Source organism: Podarcis raffonei, chromosome 1 (genome assembly GCF_027172205.1).
Source record: "Podarcis raffonei isolate rPodRaf1 chromosome 1, rPodRaf1.pri, whole genome shotgun sequence".
In the NCBI taxonomy this organism is placed as follows: domain Eukaryota; kingdom Metazoa; phylum Chordata; class Lepidosauria; order Squamata; family Lacertidae; genus Podarcis; species Podarcis raffonei.
Genome location: NC_070602.1, coordinates 115,961,422 through 115,984,215, shown reverse-complemented (window position 1 = coordinate 115,984,215; position 22,794 = coordinate 115,961,422). Strand labels below are relative to the sequence as shown.

General features: G+C 44.1%; 1 protein-coding gene across 1 annotated transcript; it reads right to left on the bottom strand.

Moving 5' to 3' along the window:
- Nucleotides 1-4,121: 4,121 nt before the first annotated feature.
- On the bottom strand, nucleotides 4,122-21,845 carry CHRNA1 (cholinergic receptor nicotinic alpha 1 subunit). The gene is made up of 9 exons (XM_053410633.1): nucleotides 21,564-21,845; nucleotides 19,582-19,727; nucleotides 16,711-16,755; nucleotides 15,829-15,938; nucleotides 13,673-13,868; nucleotides 11,269-11,506; nucleotides 9,233-9,456; nucleotides 7,039-7,278; nucleotides 4,122-5,698 (listed from the first exon to the last, which is right to left on the bottom strand). Exons 1-9 carry the CDS (start codon nucleotides 21,604-21,606, stop codon nucleotides 5,567-5,569), a joined length of 1,374 nt encoding a protein of 457 aa, XP_053266608.1. The 5' UTR covers nucleotides 21,607-21,845; the 3' UTR covers nucleotides 4,122-5,566.
- Between the last annotated feature and the right edge of the window lie 949 nt (nucleotides 21,846-22,794).

Below are 22,794 nucleotides of genomic sequence, written 5' to 3'. Positions count from 1 at the left end.
GCAGGTCACTGTACGCATTGGTAGGATTGGATGTGTTTCCTTGTCTCATGCTGTCTGTCCAGACTGGAGGGGGGGGGGGAAAGAGGCAGGGATGTTGTTATAGGGCATATGTTTTCCAATCGGATCAAAGCTGGTTTGCGGGGAAATGCATTAAAATGCAGCATTTCTCAAGAAACTACAGGATAGGTGTGGATTGCAGCTAACATCGTGTGTCCAAGGCTTGAGAAACCAGTGGTAGGGAAATTAACATGTTTAACTAGAGAAAAATCATTATTGACATTTATTACAGAGTGGAAACTTCTTATGGACTTTTTGTGTGAAAGAGAAAAATGAACTGGCAATATCTGGATTTGAAGATGGAAAAAATATTGGCTTATAGAAAATAGAACAGCTGGTTGTTAACGAGTGAATACTACATTTAGTTGCAGGACAGAGAACCCGAAGTCTTTAAAAACTTTTTTCATTGTCTTTTCATTTCATTTTTCTTTTCTTTTCTTTTCTTTTCCCTTTTCCATTCTCTCCTCCTCCATTCCTTTTTAGGTTAGATTTCAGAAGCATTTCTTTATTTTAGTGTACATATTATAAAAAGGCACTTATCTTTGGATAAGTATCAATAAATATAATTTTTCTTTAAATAAAACAGTGGTGTGAGTGCACTGGGTGTAGAATAAATGGCAGTGTGCACACAGCCTAAGAATAGGATGCAAATGATTTGAGATCTTCTTTCTCAGCAAGTCTGAAATCCTAAGTTCTCTTAGAAGTCCCACTGAACTCAGCAAATCTCACTTCTTAGTAAACATAACATAGGACTGAACTGCACACATGCACTGGAAGAAGGCAATCCACAGTCCCCGGCCGATGGAAATTATTTGTCTCCCTTGATTGTCAAAGATCAAGATTGCAACCCATAAACCACAGACCATCAGTTGAGACTCTCTCCATGTTGTCAGGATCTGTGGATGGCAGCCAGCCACAGACTGGGGTCCCACATGATAATAATGAACTCATATCTGAGCGTGGATCCTTATTTAGCAAAAATGAACAATCCAACACAAGAGGGAAGCATTATCAGACTCAGGGGAAATCCCAAGGTTTACAGAAGTAGATATTTTTAAAGAGAGGGGGAAACCCCCTATGGCAGTGAGGTCCAGCGCCGAGGGCCTTCTGGAGGTTCCCTCGCTACAATAAGCCAAGTTACAGGGAACCAGGCAGAGGGCCTTCTCGGTAGTGGCACCCACCCTGTGGAACGCCCTCCCATCAGATGTCAAAGAGAAAAATAACTACCAAACTTTTAGAAGACATCTGAAGGCAGCCCTGTTTAGGGAAGCTTTTAATGTTTAATAGGTTATTGTATTTTAGTGTTCTGTTGGAAGCCGCCCAGGGTGGCTGGGGAAACCCAGCCAGATGGGCGGGGTATAAATAAATTATTATTATTATTATTATTATTATTATTATTATTATTATTATTATTACGAGGGTTGATGAATAAGGGTGAATGGGGTTCTCTCCCACCAACCTTAGTCAGTTGTTAGCCAGCCCCCATCTGCCTGTCTTCTCACTTACACCAGAAATTGTGCGATCTGTCAGATTCCTCCTTAATCTGTGATATGTAGAACTCAGCAGGGAGGAAGGGGATGGGGACAACCAGAATTAGTTGGCTCCAGCTTTCAGCCACCTGCTGTTAGCCTCTCTGCTTTCCACCCTACTCCTAATGGGCATCAGCCACCAGTGCTCTAAGAGGGAGAGGATCCAGCAAACCCCCCAGTGAGGACTTTTCGGTGGCCAGGGAATGGTGATTGTTGGAGTGAGCAGGGGTGAGTGGAATAGGATGAGGGAGGGATGTAACTGAGTGCTCCGAAAGGAGGCATGGCTGGCTGGCTCCCTGAACAGGAACACTGTACATTGCAGTGCCTTGCCGAAGGTCCCACTTGTGCAAATAAATTTCTCAGGCAGTTCCTACCTTGCTTACAGTTTGGACCCTTCCTAGGACTGGAGAGCCTCTGGTCCCTGCTCACCACAGAATGCAATCCTTCCTGAAGCACTAGACACCTCTGGGCCATAGCTGTCAACTTACAGATTTGAAAATAAGGGACCAGCAGCCTCAAAAATGAGGGATCAGCAGCCAAGCCTGCAGCCAAACGAAGCTTCAAGCGGTGGTTCCCACAGCGCAGCAACCCGGCAAAGGGGATGCAGCAAGGAAAACCACCGTCACCTCTCCTCTGGGAAGTGCTGAGCAAAGGCGAGTCCCCAGGCAACGCGGCCGATTTGATCAGCACAAGGAATACAAGCTCTACCCCCCAGTCGTTCTTAGACTCCTTATTGGGTGAGCAATGCAGCCAAGTAACACAGTTGGAGCCTCCCTCCTCCCTGGCCGGCAGGGAGGGAGGGAGAGGAGCTGCTTCCTTTGAAACCTGGGAAAGTTAAGGGACATCATCAATAAGGGACAGCAGCGGGACACGGTGCTGGGATAAGGGACTTTCCCGCCAAATAAGGGACAGTTGACAGCTATGCTCTGGGCATTGATGAAGGTGGAAATTTCTTTTGTACTGAGAGCTTCCTTGAGCAAAGCACACACAAAACAGAAACCATTTTTCTGCCAGTTTTTTTCTGGTAGGGATGTGAGTACTGTATAGGTGGGGGGAGATGCTATTTGAAATAGGCGGCTCTGCTTCTCTGCCACGACTTTTCAAGGATATGTGTCAGTGGCTCTTTGCAACAGCCACAGGGGCATCTGTGTTCCAAAATGGGCAATAAAGTTTTGACAAAGGGGAATTATTTTCTTTAAAGGCCTTGATGTTGATGTAGGAAAGGCCGAACAGCAGTGCGAACAAATAAATACATATCTGAATTTATTTATTCTATCCTGTAGCATGGCAGGACTGTGTTCACAGGCTGGATGTGTATCTTATTATCTTCCATGGTAACTTAAACCATAAAATAGAGGGGGCGAGGAATATATAGCATAGCTGTCAACTTTTCCCTTTTCTTGCCAGGAATCCTATTCAGAATAAGGGAATTTCCCTTAAAAAAAGGGAAAAGTTGACAGCTATGATATATAGACTGAAGGCATGAACCACATTTCCCTTCCCCATGAAGACGAAGAAGTCATTTTGGTTCTGACAAGTTTTCCCAGCTGGTTAAATGGGTCTTTAACACAAATGTCCACTTGCTAGGGTTTTAGTCTTGTTTAGAATGCAAGAGCGAAACTGGGCTTTATTCCACCCAGGTCAAAGATCCAGTCTGGCAGACATACACACACACGTGTGCGCACACACACACGCATGCCAATTTGTGTACACACACAGAGGCCAGAAGTCTCAATGGCGCTCCTCTGGAGGCTTCACCTGGGGCAAAAAAACACAACATGGCTAGCCCCACCCCCCAATAGCTACGGCACTATAAAATGAATATTGTGGTGGGGTCAGGGTTGTGTGTGAGGTCAGATAGGCTAAAAGATAGTGGCTAGCCTGAGGTCACCCAGCTGAGATTTGAACCCTGGTTTTCCAGGTTCTAGGCCCAAACTCTAACCACTAGACCACACTGGCTTTTTGTGATCACCATGGTGATACATTGTCTATGAAGGGAGCAAAAGCGTGTGAATTCCAACCTATAGCTAAACAGCTTTCTTTCTTTGTCAATTAGTTCAAAACCTTGTTCTGGAATAAGAGTTGGCTAACTTTCCACCAAGGGACACGGGTGGCGCTGTGGCTAAAACCTCAGCGCCTAGGACTTGCCGATCGCATGGTCGGCGGTTCGAATCCCCGCGGCGGGGTGAGCTCCCGTCGTTCGGTCCCAGCTCCTGCCCACATAGCAGTTCGAAAGCACCCCTAAGTGCAAGTAGATAAATAGGTACCGCTTTATAGCGGGAAGGTAAACGGCGTTTCCGTGTGCTGCACTGGTGATGGCTCGCCAGAGCAGCTTCGTCACGCTGCCCACGTGACCCGGAAGTGTCTCCGGACAGCGCTGGCTCCCGGCCTCTTCAGTGAGATGAGCGCACAACCCTAGAGTCGGACATGACTGGCCCGTACGGGCAGGGGTACCTTTACCTTTAACTTTCCACCATGCCACTGACTTTACTGCTCCCGTTGTAACCGTGTCCATTATAGAAAGTCTGTGTTAAAGGGTACACCTGCAGAAATACTGTATTTCCACCACAGGAGGGAGCCTGTGACTCACAAATTCGACTGCAACTGGCATTTGCTTGAAGCGGGGGAGGGGGCGAACATTTTTTGGGCTGGGTAAAAATTAAAATCTGAAACATTTAAATTCTTATTTTATACAGTGCCCTAAACTGGGTGCTTGCATGCTCTCAGCACACATTCTCCAAAATTCTAGTGAGAACAACCAATAGTCAGATGGGCAAGTCCCATAGAATTCAATGGTGCTTATTTCTGAATAGCCCCACATAGGATTGCGCAGGATATAACAGTTTTTCCCGTTTGGCTTTAGAGCATGCATGTGAAATTGCGACATTTAGAATTGCAGTCAATTGGCCGGCTTATCTCATATCCGAGCATGTGTACAGGAGACATCTAAGTACTCCTTTGGCTGCTAGCTTTATCCCTGACTGTGAGAATAATGCTAAGAGGATCAAGTGAATTGTGAGTATTGCTGGCAACTGAAAAAATAAATCCCAAAGCAGAACTGAGATTGGGGTGGTGGTTCTTAAAAAAGAAAGAAAGAAAAGAAAATGAAGTATATTACAGAAGCACATTTAATAAAAAGTAAGTGCTCAGAAGGGGCTTCTGAATATTTCTGAGTAAACATGGTTTTGATAGGCCTGCAAGCAAGAATCACAGCTGAGGAAAGAGAAGAGAAAACAGCTTGGTAGGTAGACGTCAGTCAGTGACAATTTCCTCTTCTTCTGCATGGGCCACTTTCAGCAGAGTGTGGGAGATTCAGATCACAGATGTGCTCAGCCAAGTTTCTCTGACGGAGTCATTTGGAACATATCTATTTATTCAAAAAAGCAGCAAGGAATGGGAAGTGAAAAAATTGTGGGTTGAAGACATGTTCAATTTTTGCATCCTAGATTGCCAGTGATTAGGGACAACCAATAGACAATGAGATGAACCATTGGTATACAGCACCAATGCTGTTTTCTTAAATACCCAGAACAGACCGATGTCCTAGGCTCATTGACCTGGTGATTTGAACAATAAGAGGTTCTGACCCAGTGCTTTAGCAAGCTGGTTAGGTGCGACGAAAGCCATGCCGGTTGACATTAAAGACGCCAGTCAATCAAAAACTTTTAGCAGAATCACACTTTCTGGAGCCTGAAATTGCCAGTTCGAAAGAGGTTATCCCTCCATTTAGCCCCGTTTAGGCAGAGACATATTAACAACACATTAAAGATATAGGCTTGGATCTTAAGGTAAGCAAAGTTAAGGAAGTTTCTGGAAGGAAAGCTTACTGGCTGCAGCTCCCTACCCTACAAGCTTCTTTGAAAGGTTTGCTTTGCTGAGGGGATGGAGGAGAGGGAGATGGAAGACTTTCCTTCCATTAACTTTCTTAAGTGAGCACATATTCAGATCTAAATCAAGCTATCCCACTTGGTTTTCGCTTTTCAGCCTTGCTGCTGTAACTCGATGAGGCGACCGGCAAAGACAGCCAGTGTTCCAATGATGCAAACTAACATGAAGATGCCAAGCAGAAGGTGATCCACTACCATGGCAACAAACTTCCATTCTTCGGCAGCCTGAGGATGGGGAAAATAAAAAAAGACAAGAGGCAGTTAGAATGATCTTGGGCCTAGTCACTGTTTGCACTAGGGAGTTGGCACTTTTGAGCATTTATGCTTCTCTGTCTTGGAGGAAAAAATATGTTATTCTGTATGTTCTCCATTGCAGGAACAAACTTCAGTATGTAATGCATTCTAGTCAAAAACATGTCCTTGCATCATTGTGAGAATGACCTGAAACAGAGGAGTTTGACTATCAAAAAATATGTGTGTGATTTGGTGCCATTTTAGTGCACATTACAGAGTATATGCTGCCCCCTGGCCGGAGCTTGATGCACCATGAATTATTTCCATGAGTCATTTTGTTAGGCCTTGGGTCACAAGAGGGAGCCAAATACCATAAAGCAGCGTTTGTCCAAATTGAGGCTGAGTGGAAAAGGAGAAGAAACAACAAAAGAGACTCGTGGCAGCTTAGTTTGAGACAAACTGGCTTCTGGTGGCATCCGCTTTCATGCCACGGGATTGATTCCTTCTTCCTTTTCGAACAACAGATTAATACAGCTCCTGTTAGGGAGCCAGATATGCGAGAAAGGTTTCCACCATCAAGGAACAGCATTTTGGTTCCGTATCAGAAGCAGGTGTGTGTTATCATGAAGGCGATTCTGAGCCCAAGGACTCTGAAGCAGAAGGACAAGATTTCCTCAGAGACTCCTCTATAGCAGGCCTGAGCCTTGACTTGCGCCAGGCCTCACCTTGCCAGAGATCAGTGCTTGCCTCACAACAATAGCCAGGAGATTAATAATGGTATCCCTTAAACCAGGACTAGGAAAACTGTGGACTTGCCAGATGTTGTTGAACTCCACTTCCCAGCCACCCTGGCCAGCTCTCTCCACCTCAGCATCAAACCGTCGCTTGCCTGAATACAGTCTAGATTTCAATAGCACAGGTTCACTCATTTAAAACAGATTAAATGGTAAATCTGGACTATTTTAAAAGGATGCCCTCACAAACCCAAATTTGCAGGAAGCGTGCACTGATTTAGGATTTCATCTTTAATCCTGAAACCACTCTTGCTTGCCCACATGTTCTTTCTTCCCCTCTGCACTTAGGAAGCACTTAGGTTTTAGAAAAAAACCTCACATGCTGTTGATAACTCTTAGTTATCATTCTTTAACAGGTGCGTTAGAGACATTACAGCAGAAATGGGGAAGCTGTGGCTGGCCAGATGGTGTTGGACTACGACTCCCATCATCCCTGATCACTGGCCAAGCTGGCAGGGGCTGATGGGAGTTGAGGTCTTACAACATCTAGAAAGCCAAAGATTCCCATCTCCTAAAACAGAAGGAAAAGGTCCTTACATTGGTGGATTCCTGGTCTGACTTCATTGTTTCAGCAATGTATTTGATGCCCTCAATAGCACTTTTCACATCTGGGTTTTTGGTGAGAGAAGACTGGAAATTGACAGCAGCCGGACTTTGCTTCCCGGAGATTTCAGAAATATCAATGTCTTCAGTAAAAATCCTTTTCTCCTGCTTGTTTCTGGAAGGCCGTTTCATGGTTGAGAAGAACATGACGTTCGGAATCGTCTCGATAAAAATCTGAAAGAAGTTAATATTTGTTTTACAGGCAGTGTCTTTTTTTTTAATAATAAGAAAAAATCAGAATGAAAACAAGGGGCAAATATGTTCTCCATCTTGGCCTCAGAATAAAAAGGTTTCCTTTCTGAGGTTTGGGCTTTCTTCTGCTTGTGATGCCTGAGGCCCCAGGAAGCTGTCTGAGTTTTTCAGGTGAACAGATCTTTAAGACTCATTTAAGTGAAACCACATACAGATGGATACTAACCCCAAGTAATGCACCGTTATCAAATCAGCATGTGAAACTGAAACTCTGCTGACTTGATCAGTTTAGGATCCAGATGTTGTTTTTATTATTATCTTATCTGTATTGGGTGGGCCTCCACTGGCCCCAAAAGGGCTTTCCTTCTTCACTCCTTCCCCTAGCCCTGCCGAGGCCTCCCAAAAAAAGCACAGGCTGTTGCTGGATGTGGGAGTCAGTAGAAACTATGCACAACCAGATTGCCTTCGACTCACACTAGTGTGACCACCTCCCCTTTACTCATTTGTGAGCAGTGATGCTACCAGGACAGGACTATGGGGCAGAAGTCACCCATTCAGCACAACAGAGGTATAGCATAGTTGGTTAGAACATGGTGCTGGTAACAAGAAGGTTGCAGGTTTGATCCCTGTAATGGACACTTGCATACTCCTGCATCACAGGGGGTTGGAATAGATGATCCTCAGGGACCCTTCCAACTCTATAAAAACAAGGAGGCCCCAAAATTCACCTAGCCAGGCTTATTACATTTTTAAGTATGTCAAATAATACACATTCCCCCTCTAAAGACCCTGTAAGGTCATTAGACTAGGCTAAATTTCTGTCCATGGAGTTTTCTTGGCAGGGATACTGGAGTGGCTTGCCAGTTCCTGCTCCAGGTGGATCACATTTAGTCAAAACTCTCCACTATGACCTGTCTGTCTTGGGTGGCCCTGCATGGCATAGCTCATAGCTTCTAAAAGACGCCTGCTTATTGGGAGGAAAGTGATAACAAACCTAGACAGTATCTTAAAAAGCAGATACATCACCTTGCCGACAAAGGTCCACATAGTTAAAGCTATGGTTTTCCCATATTGAAAACTGAAATTAAACTGGTACCTTGGAGACATAAGACAGGGCCATGGGTGAATTAGGATTTGAACCCAGATCCAACACTTTGTTGGGGATGCGGGTGGCGCTGTGGGTTAAACCACAGAGCCTAGGACTTGCCAATCAGAAGGTTGGCGGTTTGAATCCCCACGACGGAGTGAGCTCCCGTTTTTCGGTCCCTGCTCCTGCCAACCTAGCAGTTCGAAAGCACGTCAAAGTGCAAGTAGATAAATAGGTACCGCTCCAGCAGGAAGGTAAACGGCGTTTCCATGCGCTGCTCTGGTTCGCCAAAAGCTGCTTAGTCAGTGCTGGCCACATGACCCGGAAGCTGTACGCCGGCTCTCTCGGCCAATAAAGCGAGATGAGCGCCACAACCCCAGAGTCAGTCACGACAGGACCTAATGGTCAGGGGTCCCTTTACCTTTTACCAACACTTTGTCAATCTTTATCCTATAAAGCAGGGATGGCCCTTCAGATGTTGCTGGAGTACAACTCCCATCATCCATGACCCCTGGGGCCATGCTGTCTAGGGGCTGATGGGAGTTGGAGACTGGAGGGTCTCAGATTCTCCCCATTTTTGCTATAATAAATGCCACCCGGTCCGAGGCAGCAAGCCCAGCCCAGCCTTTTCTCTTAGCCCTGTGTTCTGTTCTGAGCTTTGCAACTGTTCCAGGGGACATGTTTCTGACTATACGTCCGGAATTTTCAGGACATAGCCAGTATTCAGTCCCCTTAACCAGCGTCTAGGCGAAAATCGCTGAAATGTCCAGGGAAAACCCATAGATATGGCAGCCCATGTCCAGATTTTCACTTTATGAAATATGGCAACCCAACTATAGCTCATCTCACCTTCCTCACCCACTGCGGCATAGTGTGAGTACTTGGAGATCGGTGGTGGGTATTGATCACAATGACAGTGATGATGATGGAAGCTATGACGAAGACCATGGTGAACAGCATGTATTTGCCAATCAAGGGCACTGCGCTAGAAGTGGAAGGAATCAGCTCCACAATGACCAGAAGAAACACCGTCAAAGAGAGCAGGACAGAAATGCTCAGAGTCATCTTCTCTCCTGTGACAAAGAGTAAACAAAGAACGTGATTTTTTTAAATAACATTTTTTTAAAAAAATTCTTAAACATATTAAACATCAAACATATCAAACTCATTTTTTAGTATTATTTTATTTATAATTTTCAATTTTATACATTTCAGTAATTTTATAATCATTTTAACTTTTCAAAACTTGACTCCTTCCCCCCTCTTTCTGCAGTTCCTTAAATTTATTTTTTTAATATTTTCAGCATATCCAAATGTAACTTAATTTGTTCATTTATCCATCTACTTTAAATATACGCTCTTAAAAAAACCTTCAGGTTATTACAATAATCCTGCGTATGTCCTTATCTGTTTATACTCAAACTCATTCATAAGAAAATACAAAAACACAACTGGATAGGAAAAAGAAAGAGAGAAAAGAATAGCGAAAGAATAACGAAAAAAGACCCTTTATCACATTTATGTCGTGAATATCATATCGTTTACCCACACACAGCGAGGCAGATTCCCCCAGCTCTCATCTGGGTGCTTACTTACCCAGGCAGAGGGCCTTCTCGGTAGTGGCGCCCGCCCTGTGGAACGCCCTCCCATCAGATGTCAAGGAGATAAACAACTACAGTCGTACCTCTGGTTACGAACTTAATTCGTTCCAGAGGTCCATTCTCATCCTGAAACTGATCTTAACATGAGGTGCCATTAGCGAAAGCGCGCCTCCTGCTGTGCTTCCACTCACATCCCGGGGCAAAGTTCGCATCCGGGAGCAACTACCGTATTTTTTGCTCTATAAGACTCACTTTTTCCCTCCTAAAAAGTAAGGGGAAATGTGTGTGCGTCTTATGGAGCGAATGCAGGCTGCACAGCTATCCCAGAAGCCAGAACAGCAAGAGGGATTGCTGCTTTCACTGCGCAGCGATCCCTCTTGCTGTTCTGGCTTCTGAGATTCAGAATATTTTTTTTCTTGTTTTCCTCCTCCAAAAACTAGGTGCGTCTTGTGGTCTGGTGCATCTTATAGAGCAAAAAATACGGTACTTCCAGGTTGGCGCAGCTCATAACCCAACGCGTGCGCAACCATAAACGTTGGTATCCAGAGGTACCACTGCATCTGACTTTTAGAAGACATCTGAAGGCAGCCCTGTTTAGAGAAGTTTTCAATGTTTGATGTTTTATTGTGTTTTTAATATTTTGTTGGGAGCTGCCCAGAGTGGCTGGGGAAACCCAGTCAGATGATCAGGCTATGAAATTATTATTATTATTATTATTAAATTATTTTTCTCCTAGTCTCCCACCCTGAGAGATCCTTCCTACCCTGCCTTTTTTGCAGGGACCTCCCACCTCCAACTGTCCCCTTCCTGTGTGTGCCCTCCTATATATATATATATATGATGTGAATCAGATGGGATAAGAGGCAGAGAGAGGCTTTTGCAATGGCTGATAACAGATAAAACTACTTCTCCAACAGGGAAGCCAAATTAAGGGACAAGCTACCATGTAATTTCCTAAGCCGCCATCAAAACAGATGAATAATCAAGGTAGGCCTGAAAAGGGCAGGTTGTTCTCCCTGCCTGCTAGTCGCAGTACAGTGGTACCTCGGGTTAAGAACTTACCGGTAATTCGTTCTGGAGGTCTGTTCTTAACCTGAAACTGTTCTTAACCTGAGGTACCACTTTAGCTAATGGGGCCTCCCGCTGCCACCATGCGATTTCTGTTCTCATCCTGAGGTAAAGTTTTTAACCCGAGGTACTATTTCTGGGTTAGCAGAGTTTGTAACCTGAAGCGTATGTAACCTGAAGCGCCTGTAACCCGAGGTACCACTATATTCCACATACCTGAATCTGTAGGCAGGTAAAACACTAGTCCGGTTAGGAAAGAGAAGAGGAGACAAGGGATGATGACATTGACGATGAAGTAGAGAGGCAACCGCTGCAACACAAAGTGATAGGTGATGTCCAGGTAAGGTGTGTCAGGGCAGCAGGCGTAGGTAACCCAGTGCTTCCAGCCTCGGTAATCTTTCATGATCCATTCTCCGCTGGGCATGAAGTTACTCAGATCTGGGCGGTCACTTTCCTGAAAGGAGGATGAGCGCCATTAACATATAACTAAGGCCCGATGCTCCTTTACATTCAGGAAACATTCGGTTCCATTTAAATACTGTAAAATCAATATCTCCTTTTGTTGTCAGAATAAAATAAACACTTAGCCTGTTTTTCTGAGGGGGCAAGAAGTTACAGCGACCCAGGGTTTTCCAAGGTTTGGTTTCGTTTGCGAGGGTAATGGCATTTTTGTAATATAGTTATTTATTTGCAAATGTATAGGCTGAGCGTAGGTGGGTCAAAAGTTCACTGCTACCACATCCAATCTCCAGAAAGACAGTCCCTTAAAAGGTTTTCAGAGCCCAAATTCTGCTCTTTGTGCTTTGGTCTAAAATGGCACGTCATACAATCGAAGCACATTGCTTCCCACAGAATCTTGGGGGCCGTAGTGTACTCCTCATGGCGCTATAGCTCCCAGCACCCTTAAGAAACTACAACCCCCAAGCTTCTCTGCGGAAGCCATGCGCTTTGAACACATGGTGTATCTAGCAGCTGGGAAAGAGGAAGATCTGCCCTTCCCAAAATCGTCCAGTTATTTCCTACCCATTAAGAAAACTTAAGAAAAATGGAGAGACAGTTAGTTCCCATGGAAACACATCTCCAGGCTATTCACACTCTTTTTCCACATCTGTGGGCCAGCCAGGTATTTCCTCAGAGCAACCCACATGGTAGCCCCGCTGACAGAAACTGCATAAGAAACCTATAACAATATGTAATTTCCCCTTATGCACAGTGTTTAAAAGAACACTTGAAAAATAAAGAGCCATTCAGCTTATATAACTATATGCTTCAAAAATTTTTTCCCCTACCTAAATAAACTCCACACACCAAACAATATATCATGCAAATATATGAAGGGGTGTGTGTGTGTGTGTGTGTAGGGGGGTGCTACCTCTCCCCCCCCCCAGCAAAAAAAGAAAAGAAGAAGAAGAAAGTAAATAAATGTTTAAAAAGTTAGAACTTTTCACAAGTAGCAAAGATGAATAAAAGCAGCTTGGCACAGATATCCAATGAGGTTTCGAAAGAGCTTTGTGTCTCATTCTATGACTCTAACAAGGCCTTAGGATTCTTGAATTGCAGCCCCCATCCCTCAATACAACAAAATGGCTGGAAGTGCAACAGCCGGGAACAGTCAGTTTGCAACCTAATGCCACGAACTGGCAGGACAACGGGGAGCAGGAAAAGGAGGATCAGGATGGCAGTGAAGGGTGTAGCCGGGACTGGAACACACCGGGGCAAGTTGGGGTGGGGAAGAAGAGGTTGGGATGGACTCATAGGGTGAAGGAAGATCAGGGTGAAGGAACCAGAGCAGCAGGACCCATCACCAGAGCCAGAGGGGGGTATGGAGAAGCAGACAGGGTGCTCCAGGAGACTGAGGCAGACACAGGCCCACAGCCCATCTCCCTAGCTAGCCAGGTGGGGCTCGCTAGCTCTGGGAGGAGGGGTGTGATTCCTCCCTTAGAGCAGGTGAGGGTCACCTGCCTCATCAGGCCCAGGTGCTGCAATCAGCCTGCAAAGTCCAACAGGAAAGCAGAGCTGAGGGCTGTGTCTCCTCAACTGCCCATGTTGATGGGCCTCAGCTTGGATGCTCTGGGATCTCTGAGGGAATTTGGACATGTGGATTGTCCCTTGACCGGAGACTTGCCGCCAGGTAAGCCACAGGTTTGGGGCACCGAAAGGTTAATTTTGTTAGTATTGAAGTCAGCTAGCTAAGAGAGGTATGGGGTGGAGGTGTTTGCTTAGCAACCAGGGAGAGTGGCATGATGGTTTGCTGAGGTAACACATGTGGATTTCTGAGGGAGTGCTCTCTGTACGCTTGGTTGGGCGTCTCCTTGCCATATACAAGGCAGACAAAAACTCCCTGTCCTTTTCTCCTCAGACTATGTGCTGCTTTTGTTCAGTGTTATCAGGATTTATTTTCTCTCTGGGCTCTGTCTGCATTATTTAAGCGGCTTTGCCAATGAAGACAAATGACTTTTGACACCGAGGGAAGCTTCAAAAGCCCTTCAAGCACAGGACTGTCCTCCAAAGTAGGAACACACAGGAACTCTTTTCCAGCATAAGGGCCCCATTCCTCAATACCAAAACACAATGGCCTTTGGACTCTGGTCCTTGTCTCATATGCCCCGATGTTACCTACCGGAAAGATGGCGACCATTGTGCCATCGTATGTCCATGTGCCCAACTTCATACTACAGTTCTGCTCATCAAATGGAAAGTGGGTGACTATAATTTCACAGTAGCTTTTGAAAATGGCTGGAGGAGTCCAAGTAATGTGACCTGTATAGTCTAAGAGTACTTTGGTATCCTGGACGATAGCAAAATCTCCATCTGCACTGTAAAAGGAAAGAGATGAACACCAGTGCTGTGAATCCTATTCATTTTCACTGGCAAATGAGAAACAGCAGCTACCAAGAACTTTGGGAAGGCTGAGGGTTAATTTAACAGTGGAGTTCTATACAGTGGTACCTCAGGTTACATACGCTTCAGGTTACACACTCTGCTAACCCAGAAATAGTGCTTCAGGTTAAGAACTTTGCTTCAGGTTGAGAACAGAAATCGTGCGGCGGCAGCAGCAGGAGGCCCCATTAGCTAAAGTGGTGCTTCAGGTTAAGAACAGTTTCAGGTTAAGTATGGACCTCCGGAATGAATTAAGTACTTAACCCGAGGTACCACTGTACAGATATAATATGCAGTTTCCAGTGTTGAACGTGGGCTAACCCGGTCACACCAACCAAATGCAAAACTACTACTCCATATTGTGTGAAATATACTCAGTGTCGCAAAGTGATTTCATGCTCTTTATTCAGCTCATAGTGGTGAGGAGGAATGAATGAATGTCCCCTCAAAGTATCTGCTTTATATACATTATTTACACAATGGGCTGCACATGATTGGCTAATTCCGGAATTCTACTGTAAGCCAATCCGGTTGTGGATTCACTTCTATCTGGAGCATGATTGGGTGGTTCCTGCCAACCAATCATACTGCTGCCTTGTTCTAGGACCAATCAGACTGCTGCATTCTGAATCCTATTGTTCTAGGACCAATCAGACTTCTGCCTTTTGGATCCTATTGTTCTAGGACCAATCAGACTGCTGCAGTTTGGATCCTATTCAACTCAGTACATAACATTGTGTTTCTTGTTTGATCTGAAATACAGCAAATGTCTTGCATCTGCTTGAAGACATGTTAGGGGGGGGGAACAGAAGTTGGAGACAGGAACTTCCTGTCTGCCCTTTCCAGTTCTTTGGCAAATTTTTTTCATAGCACATAGGGTTTATATTTCACTTTTTCTTCCCAAATGAAGCCCAAAGCTGCAACAGCCAACACAAGAGCATCTCAACCCCCACCAGCAAAACAAAACTATCAGAATATTCAGTACAACAAAGCAAGTCAAATTGACACTCATGTCAAAACAATAAATCCATTCATCTGATAAAAATTTATTCAACTCCAATTGTCCACCATTTGGCCTTGGTGCGCCCATCTGATGTGCCCATACTAAGCTTAATTTGTACAGTGATGGGTCTCATCTCAGGGAGATGATCGTGGCCACTGATGAGTAAACCTGAATATTCTTCTACCTCTGACCCAAATTTCTTCATCCTCACATGCAGTTGGAACCTAAGTCATCCCTCAAATGTGCCTGTATGACAGCTTCTGCACTTCCTGACCACTGAATATGCTGGCTGGGACTGATGGTGCCTTGAATCCGAAAACTTCTGGAAAGTCACAAGTTCCTTAGCTTTGCCCTAGTGTTCCTCTTGCAGACCCTTACCTGCCAGCCTGTAAGTGCCCATGGCAGCCATGGGTAGCATCAGGAATTATGCAAAACAAAGCAGTTCTTAAAGGTAAAGGGACCCCTGACCATTAGGTCCAGTTGTGACCGACTCTGGGGTTGCGGCGCTCATCCCGGTTTATTGGCCGAGGGAGCCGGCGTACAGCTTCCGGTTCATTTGGCCAGCATGACTAAGCCGCTTCTGGCGAACCAGAGCAGTGCACGGAAACGCCGTTTACCTTCCTGCCAGAGCGGTACCTATTTATCTACTTGCACTTTGACATGCTTTTGAACTGCTAGGTTGGCAGGAGCAGGGACTGAGCAACGGGAGCTCACCCCGTCACAGTGATTGGCAAGTCCTAGGCTCTGTGGTTTAGACCAATTGGCTAAAGTTAGTTGGAGCTACTGGGGAGAAATGCTCTCATCGCAATTACGTAGTCACATACAGCACTTGGACTCTTTTGCAGCCTTGCTATGTGACTGCTGAACAATTAACATGAAAGAACCTTACTTACTTGTTGTACAAAACCAAGTCTGGACGCCAGAGTTCGCTTGAGGCGATGCGAATTTGTTTCACACCACCATAATCTTCTGGCTTCCATTTCAGGTTTACATCTTTCCATTGCTAGAAAATGAATTTAAGAGAGTTTAAAAACAAACAAACACCCAAACAACTCTTTCCTCTAGTGTTGAATGTAAGCCTAAAACAGAGCACTTATTTTATAGGGTGAAAAAATTCTGCAACTTATTTTGCCCTGTGTTCAAAGTAACTGGAATAATTGCTTGAAACTAATATGGCCATTTCTTTTTTGAGAATGAATACCTGTATGTACCCGTTATCAGCAATTCTCTGCCCACATTCACCATACATTTAAGGTGCTATGATACCACTTTAACTAGTCGTGTCTTCTCTCAAAGAATTTTGGGAGCTGTTGTTTGTTAAGGGTGCTGAGAGTTTTTAAAAGACGCCTACCCCCGAGCTAGAATTCCCAGAGTGCTGTAACAATCAATCCTTCTTCACAGGGAACTCTGGGAACTGCAGGGAGTTCTGTGAGGGAAATGTGTGTGTCTCTTAACAACACTCTCAGCACTCCTGAACTACAGCTCCCAGAATTATTTGTGGGAAGTCATGACTGGTTAATGTGGCGTCATAGTGCCTTAAATGCATGGTGTGAAAGTGGTGGCCTCTATAGTTAAAATCAGTGCAGTTCTGAAAGGTTAGGTCTGCCATCTTGATACAAAATGGCATCCAATTTCATCCCAAAATAGATGAAAACCTGTCCCTATTGTGCAAGATTGGCTTAAGACGTCTTACGAGGTGTCCAAATGCATAGTGAACAAACAGACAAGCTTGTTAAATGTGCAGTAGATTAATGAAAAGGGTGACAAAGAATTACCTGTTTTAGACGCACGTTGGTTGCTACAATCTGATTCACTTCATCCTTAAGAGAGCAAAACACTAAGATTAAGGGGAGAGATCTTAGCAGGCAAAATGTACAGTAAGACTTACTGGTAAATAGCTATCTGCTACTATTCCTGACTTTTCCACCCTATTCCTTTCTTCCCACTATCAAAATGTAGATTGTAAATGCCTGCTTTGTTTTAGTCTGCATACATGTCGTACACTTAAATCATGCAACTGTCCCTGAAGAATTCCGGGAGCTGTTTGTAAAGGGTGCTTGGAACTGTAGCTCTGTGACGGAAAAACTACAGTTCCCAGAATTATTTCCGCGAAGCCATGTGCTTTAAATGTGCTTTCGTCGTACACTGATGGCACTGTATAAGGGCACTTTATTGTGGACTCAATGCTGCAGAAATACCCTACAGGAATGTTAAATTTCATAGAATCATAGAATCATAGAGTTGGAAGAGACCACAAGGGCCATCGAGTCCAACCCCCTGCCAAGCAGGAAACACCATCAGAGCACTCCTGACATATGGTTGTCAAGTCTCTGCTTAAAGACCTCCAAAGAAGGAGACTCCACCACACTCCTTGGCAGCAAATTCCACTGTCGACAGCTCTTACTGTCAGGAAGTTCTTCCTAATGTTTAGGTGGAATCTTCTTTCTTGTAGTTTGGAACCATTGCTCCGTGTCCGCTTCTCTGCAGCAGCAGAAAACAACCTTTCTCCCTCCTCTATGTGACATCCTTTTATATATTTGAACATGGCTATCATATCACCCCTTAACCTCCTCTTCTCCAGGCTAAACATGCCCAGCTCCCTTAGCCGTTCCTCATAAGGCATTGTTTCCAGGCCTTTGACCATTTTGGTTGCCCTCCTCTGGACACGTTCCAGTTTGTCAGTGTCCTTCCTGAACTGTGGTGCCCAGAACTGGACACAGTACTCCAGGTGAGGTCTGACCAGAGCAGAATACAGTGGCACTATTACTTCCCTTGATCTAGATGCTATACTCCTATTGATGCAGCCCAGAATTGTATTGGCTTTCTTAGCTGCCGCGTCACACTGTTGGCTCATGTCAAGTTTGTGGTCAACCAAGACTCCTAGATCATTTTCACATGTACTGCTCTCAAGCCAGGTGTCACCCATCTTGTATTTGTGCCTCTCATTTTTTTTGCCCAAGTGCAATACTTTACATTTCTCCCTGTTAAAATTCATCTTGTTTGTTTTGGCCCAGTTCTCTAATCTGTCAAGGTCGTTTTGAAGTGTGATCCTGTCCTCTGGGGTGTTAGCCACCCCTCCCAGTTTGGTGTCATCTGCAAATTTGATCAGGATGCCCTTGAGTCCATCATCCAAGTCGTTGATAAAGATGTTGAATAAGACCGGGCCCAAGACAGAACCCTGTGGCACCCCACTAGTCACTCTTCTCCCGGATGAAGAGGAACCATTGATGAGCACCCTTTGGGTCCGGTCAGTCAGCCAGTTACAAATCCACTGAGTGGTAGCATAGTCAAGACCGCATTTTACCAGCTTCTTTACAAGAATATCATGGGGCACCTTGTCAAATGCCTTGCTGAAATCAAGGTAGGCTACATCCACTGTGTTCCCTTCATCTACCAGGCTTGTAATTCTGTCAAAAAATGAGATCAGGTTAGTCTGACATGACTTATTTTTCAGAAATCCATGCTGACTATTGGTGATCACAGCATTCCTTTCTAGGTGCTCACAGACTGTTTGCTTAATGATCTGCTCCAGAATCTTCCCTGGTATTGATGTCAGACTGACTGGGCGGTAATTATTTGGGTCCTCTCTTTTCCCCTTTTTGAAAATAGGGACAACATTTGCCCTCCTCCAGTCTGCCGGGACTTCGCCTGTTCTCCAGGAATTCTCAAAGATGACTGCCAGTGGTTCTGAGATCACATCTGCCAGTTCTTTTAATACTCTTGGATGCAGTTCATCTGGCCCTGGAGACTTGAATACATCTAAACTAGCCAAGTATTCTTGTACTATCTCCTTAGTTATTCTGGGCTGTGTTTCCTCTGCTGAATCATTTGCTCCAAATTCTTCAGGTCGGGCATTGTTTTCTTTATCAGAGAAGACTGAGGCAAAGAAGGCATTGAGGAGTTCAGCCCTTTCTGTGTCCCCTGTTTGCATTTCACCATCTTCTCCTCTGAGTGACCCCACTGTTTCTTTGTTCTTCCTTTTGCTACGAACATACCCATAAAAGCCTTTTTTGTTGCTTTTAACCTCTCTAGCAAGCCTGAGTTCATTCTGTGCTTTAGCTTTTCTGACTTTGTGTCTACACGTGCTGGCTATTTGTTTACTGTATTTTTGAACATATGTTTTATATCTATCCCACTTTCCAATAAATTCTTGTTTTGAATTGCCTCTCAGGGTATTTGTTAACTGCGCCATTTCAGCAAATTCTTGTAGCTTGTTGGGGGGTTATATTTTGATGAGGACAATGTTGAGTAGACATCATGGAAAGCTTTCAATGGTTAGCCAAGTTGTCTGTCGGTTAGACCTGCACACATTTCCACTTGATAACTTTGGGACAACTTTGTTAGACAAAATCCAAAGTTACTTGAACTTAATTCTCATTGAAATCAATTGAACAGGCTAGGTATTATTTAAGTCACATTGATATCAAAAGGACTAAGTTCAACTGATTTAGCCCAGATCCAACCCTACATCAAAACACACACACACACAATCTCCTGCCTAGTTAAAGGGGTGCACCATTTTAGTTGGTTAAACTGTTTATAACCGACTAATCAATTAAACATTACACCCTTCAAATAATTAAAACTGCTGCTTATTACTACTACAACTAACAATAATAATGGAATAATTGAAATTTGTACTATACCACATTGATCAACTGGATAAGCTGTAGTCCAACGGTAACGTTAACACTTTCAAGGTGGTTGTTTACTGGACGAATAACTTTGTTATAATGCTCGAATAAATCGGCAACCAGACGAGTTTCATGATCAGAACCCAGGACCAGAACAACTGCAGGACAATATAGAGCAAGACTTGTTAATTTGGTGTTGCAAAATTACTATTATTTCATCCTATTCCTGTAAAAGAGTCTGGAGTTTGGACAGAAAAGCATTAATGGGTCCAGAAAGTCTGATAAAAGTTGGGCAAATCTGCTGGCAAAGCCTGGGTTTACCTTCTTTTGTGACTGAAATTGCTGGCTAAATGACTAATAGATGCATTGTGAATAGCTAGGAAAAAGCTGGAAACTTCTGTACTGTTGTGTTCTAAATGGGAACATACCTTTTGCCATAAAGTAAACCTGCATTCTGAGATAGTTTTGAAGTAGGGAGACTGAGAAAACTGCAGAAGGAGGGGTGAGCTGAATTTTGAGGCTTTCTATCTGGGGACGTAGAGATGCCACTCTCTGGAGAAATAGATGTTCAGTGTTAAAGTTTTTAAGCTTCCTCCTCCACCTATGCCCAATTCACATCTTATCTGACTATATAATAAAATTGTAAGGTGTCGTCGCTCTGTTTTTATTGTCTGTTTTCCAAGGTTCCAAAGGCAGGTTGCTCTGTGAAAACAGTGTGCTAATGGCAGGGGGGTGCAGAAGTGAGCAAGGGCAGGTTAATACAACAGGTGTAGTCCTCTGGTGGCAGGCCAGAGGGAAAGTGAAGGAATTGGGGAGGGGCAAGTGAAGGGGGCATTTGAAGAAATAAGAGGGAAGGAGGCGTGTGTGACAGTTTTAGGCTGTTAGTGATGTTGGAGGGAGAAAGTTGAAGAGGAGGAGGACTTGAAGAGGGGACAGGTTGTGGGGCTGGAGTTAAAGGGGACATTTGCAGTGATGTGGAGGAGCAAGAGGATACACTGGGAGGAAAGAAGGGGAATAATGGTCAGAGGAAGGTTGTGTCTGTGGTATTTGATTTAAGAAGGCTTAAAGAAGTAAATCCAACTTCTTAAACCACTGTTTTGCTTTTTTGTTTGGTTTGCTTTACAAATGTTGTGGAAAGTCGATGATTAGAAGGAGATGGTGCTATGGTCGTACAAAGACACAGCCCAATCTTAGGCATGTTTACTCCATGACAAATCCCATCAAATTTAGTGAGGATTACTCACAGTTAAGTGTGCATTGGGCAGAAGCTGCAGTTTACCACAAGACCTTTGGTGGAACGTCTACATCTTTTTTTGAATGAACTAGAATCCCGAGGAGTTTCACCATTCATAAGTTGTTTGTGCTATTTAAAAAGGGACATGGAGGATCCTATTTATGACTGCAAATGCTGCTCTTAAAGAATGCGGATGTCTGTATCTCAGAAAACAAACCATCTCCTATTTCTTCTGCAGACCGGAAAGGTCTAACATTTCAGAGGGTACGTTTAAGACCCATTAACAGTCTTTTGGCAACACATGGAGCTGTCAATCAGTTCTGCTTCCATATCAAACTTCTGTACAAATAGAGGAAAAACATTCACCATATTATATTATACTTTAAGCTTTACCGTATTTATTTCATGTCCCCACATACATTTTAAAAACATCATATTTATTCTTCTTTTTGTTATTTATTATTTAGTGTTTTTTGTTTTGTTTTTTTCCACTGAAGCTTATTGTTAGTTTTACCCCTCATATTTCATTCTTTTCTGGTTGCAGTTTGGGGTTGGGAAAAAGATCTCCAACATATATATAAAACTGTGTTCAGCTAAAGCTCATCATAAAGCTATAGGAAGAATCTTATCTTTGTAAACACATGCTCTCTCCATCTATAACACACACACACACACACACACACACACACACACACACACACACTCATTGCAACGAGGCAGAAGCCACACCAAAATTATACTGCTGGTTGAAATGATTTACCTGGTCCAAGGAGCAGGAAGATTGGTAGACCACAGACGTCCATCCCTTTCCCTGTTCCAGAGGGTTCAAGATCTGTTACTGAGTAAAGCTTCGCCACTTCCAACTAGGGCATTTAGGAAATGTGACCACGGAGTTATTGTTTCATGACACCTGCTTATGGGGATGGCAGCTGGAAGCCAGCAGAACTCTTTGGAAATGGGAACAGGGTCTATTTTTGCCGAGCGCAAGTCCCCATGGCTCACAGTCAGGATTCTTTTTGTCTAAGTTACACATTCCATTGTCATGTGTGTGTGTATAGCAACTAGCAACCCAGGTTGAAGACCATTTGTTCCAATCCATGGAAGAAAATGAGGCACATTCTAAAGAAACTAGACTTTGTGTCAGATTGAGACCCTGAGGCCAGCTTACACCTATTATATTTCCATAGGTTTGGAGCTAGTACATTTTCTCCCCCAGTCAATACAACATTCATCATCAGAAGCAGAACAATCACCGGCCTTTTGGGCTAAGTTCAAGGGTAGAAGCAGAGCAATCAGTTTCTTTCTCTGCAATTTTCTCCAACCCTGCTGCTAAGGTGGAGTTGGCCAAATGGGCTGCTTTTGAGAGCTTCTGTTACATAAGCTTTCTAGCAGTGATTAGTTCCCCCCTCAAACAATAACAGGAAAGTTGTGATAGCACAAACACTCAGTGCACTAAAGGCTTTTTCTTCTTACAGTTATATCTAGCGGTTTTGCTCTTTTGCTTTCAAAAAGACATTCCGAGTGTTTTTCACCACCATGTGTAAGCTAGCTCAGGAATTAAGCTGTTTAGGAGATTGTTTTCTTCACTGTGTTCTTCCCAGCTTAATGAACCAAAAAAGCCTATTTTATTTCCCTCCATCATAGACACGGACAGATATGACTACTCAAGGTCCATATGGTTTAGCATCTTTGACTAGTGGCAACTCGAAAAGGTATTCTCTGGAAGCTCACAAACAAGTACTACTCTTTGTTGTTGTTTAGTCATTTAGTCGTGTCCGACTCTTCGTGACCCCATGGACCAGAGCACATCAGGCACTCCTGTCTTCCACTGCCTCCTGCAGTTTGGTCAAACTCATGCTGGGAGCTTTGAGAACACTATCCAACCATCTCGTCCTCTGTCGTCCCCTTCTCCTTGTGCACTCCATCTTTCCCAACATCAGGGTCTTTTCCAGGGAGTCTTCTCTTCTCATGAGGTGGCCAAAGTATTGGAG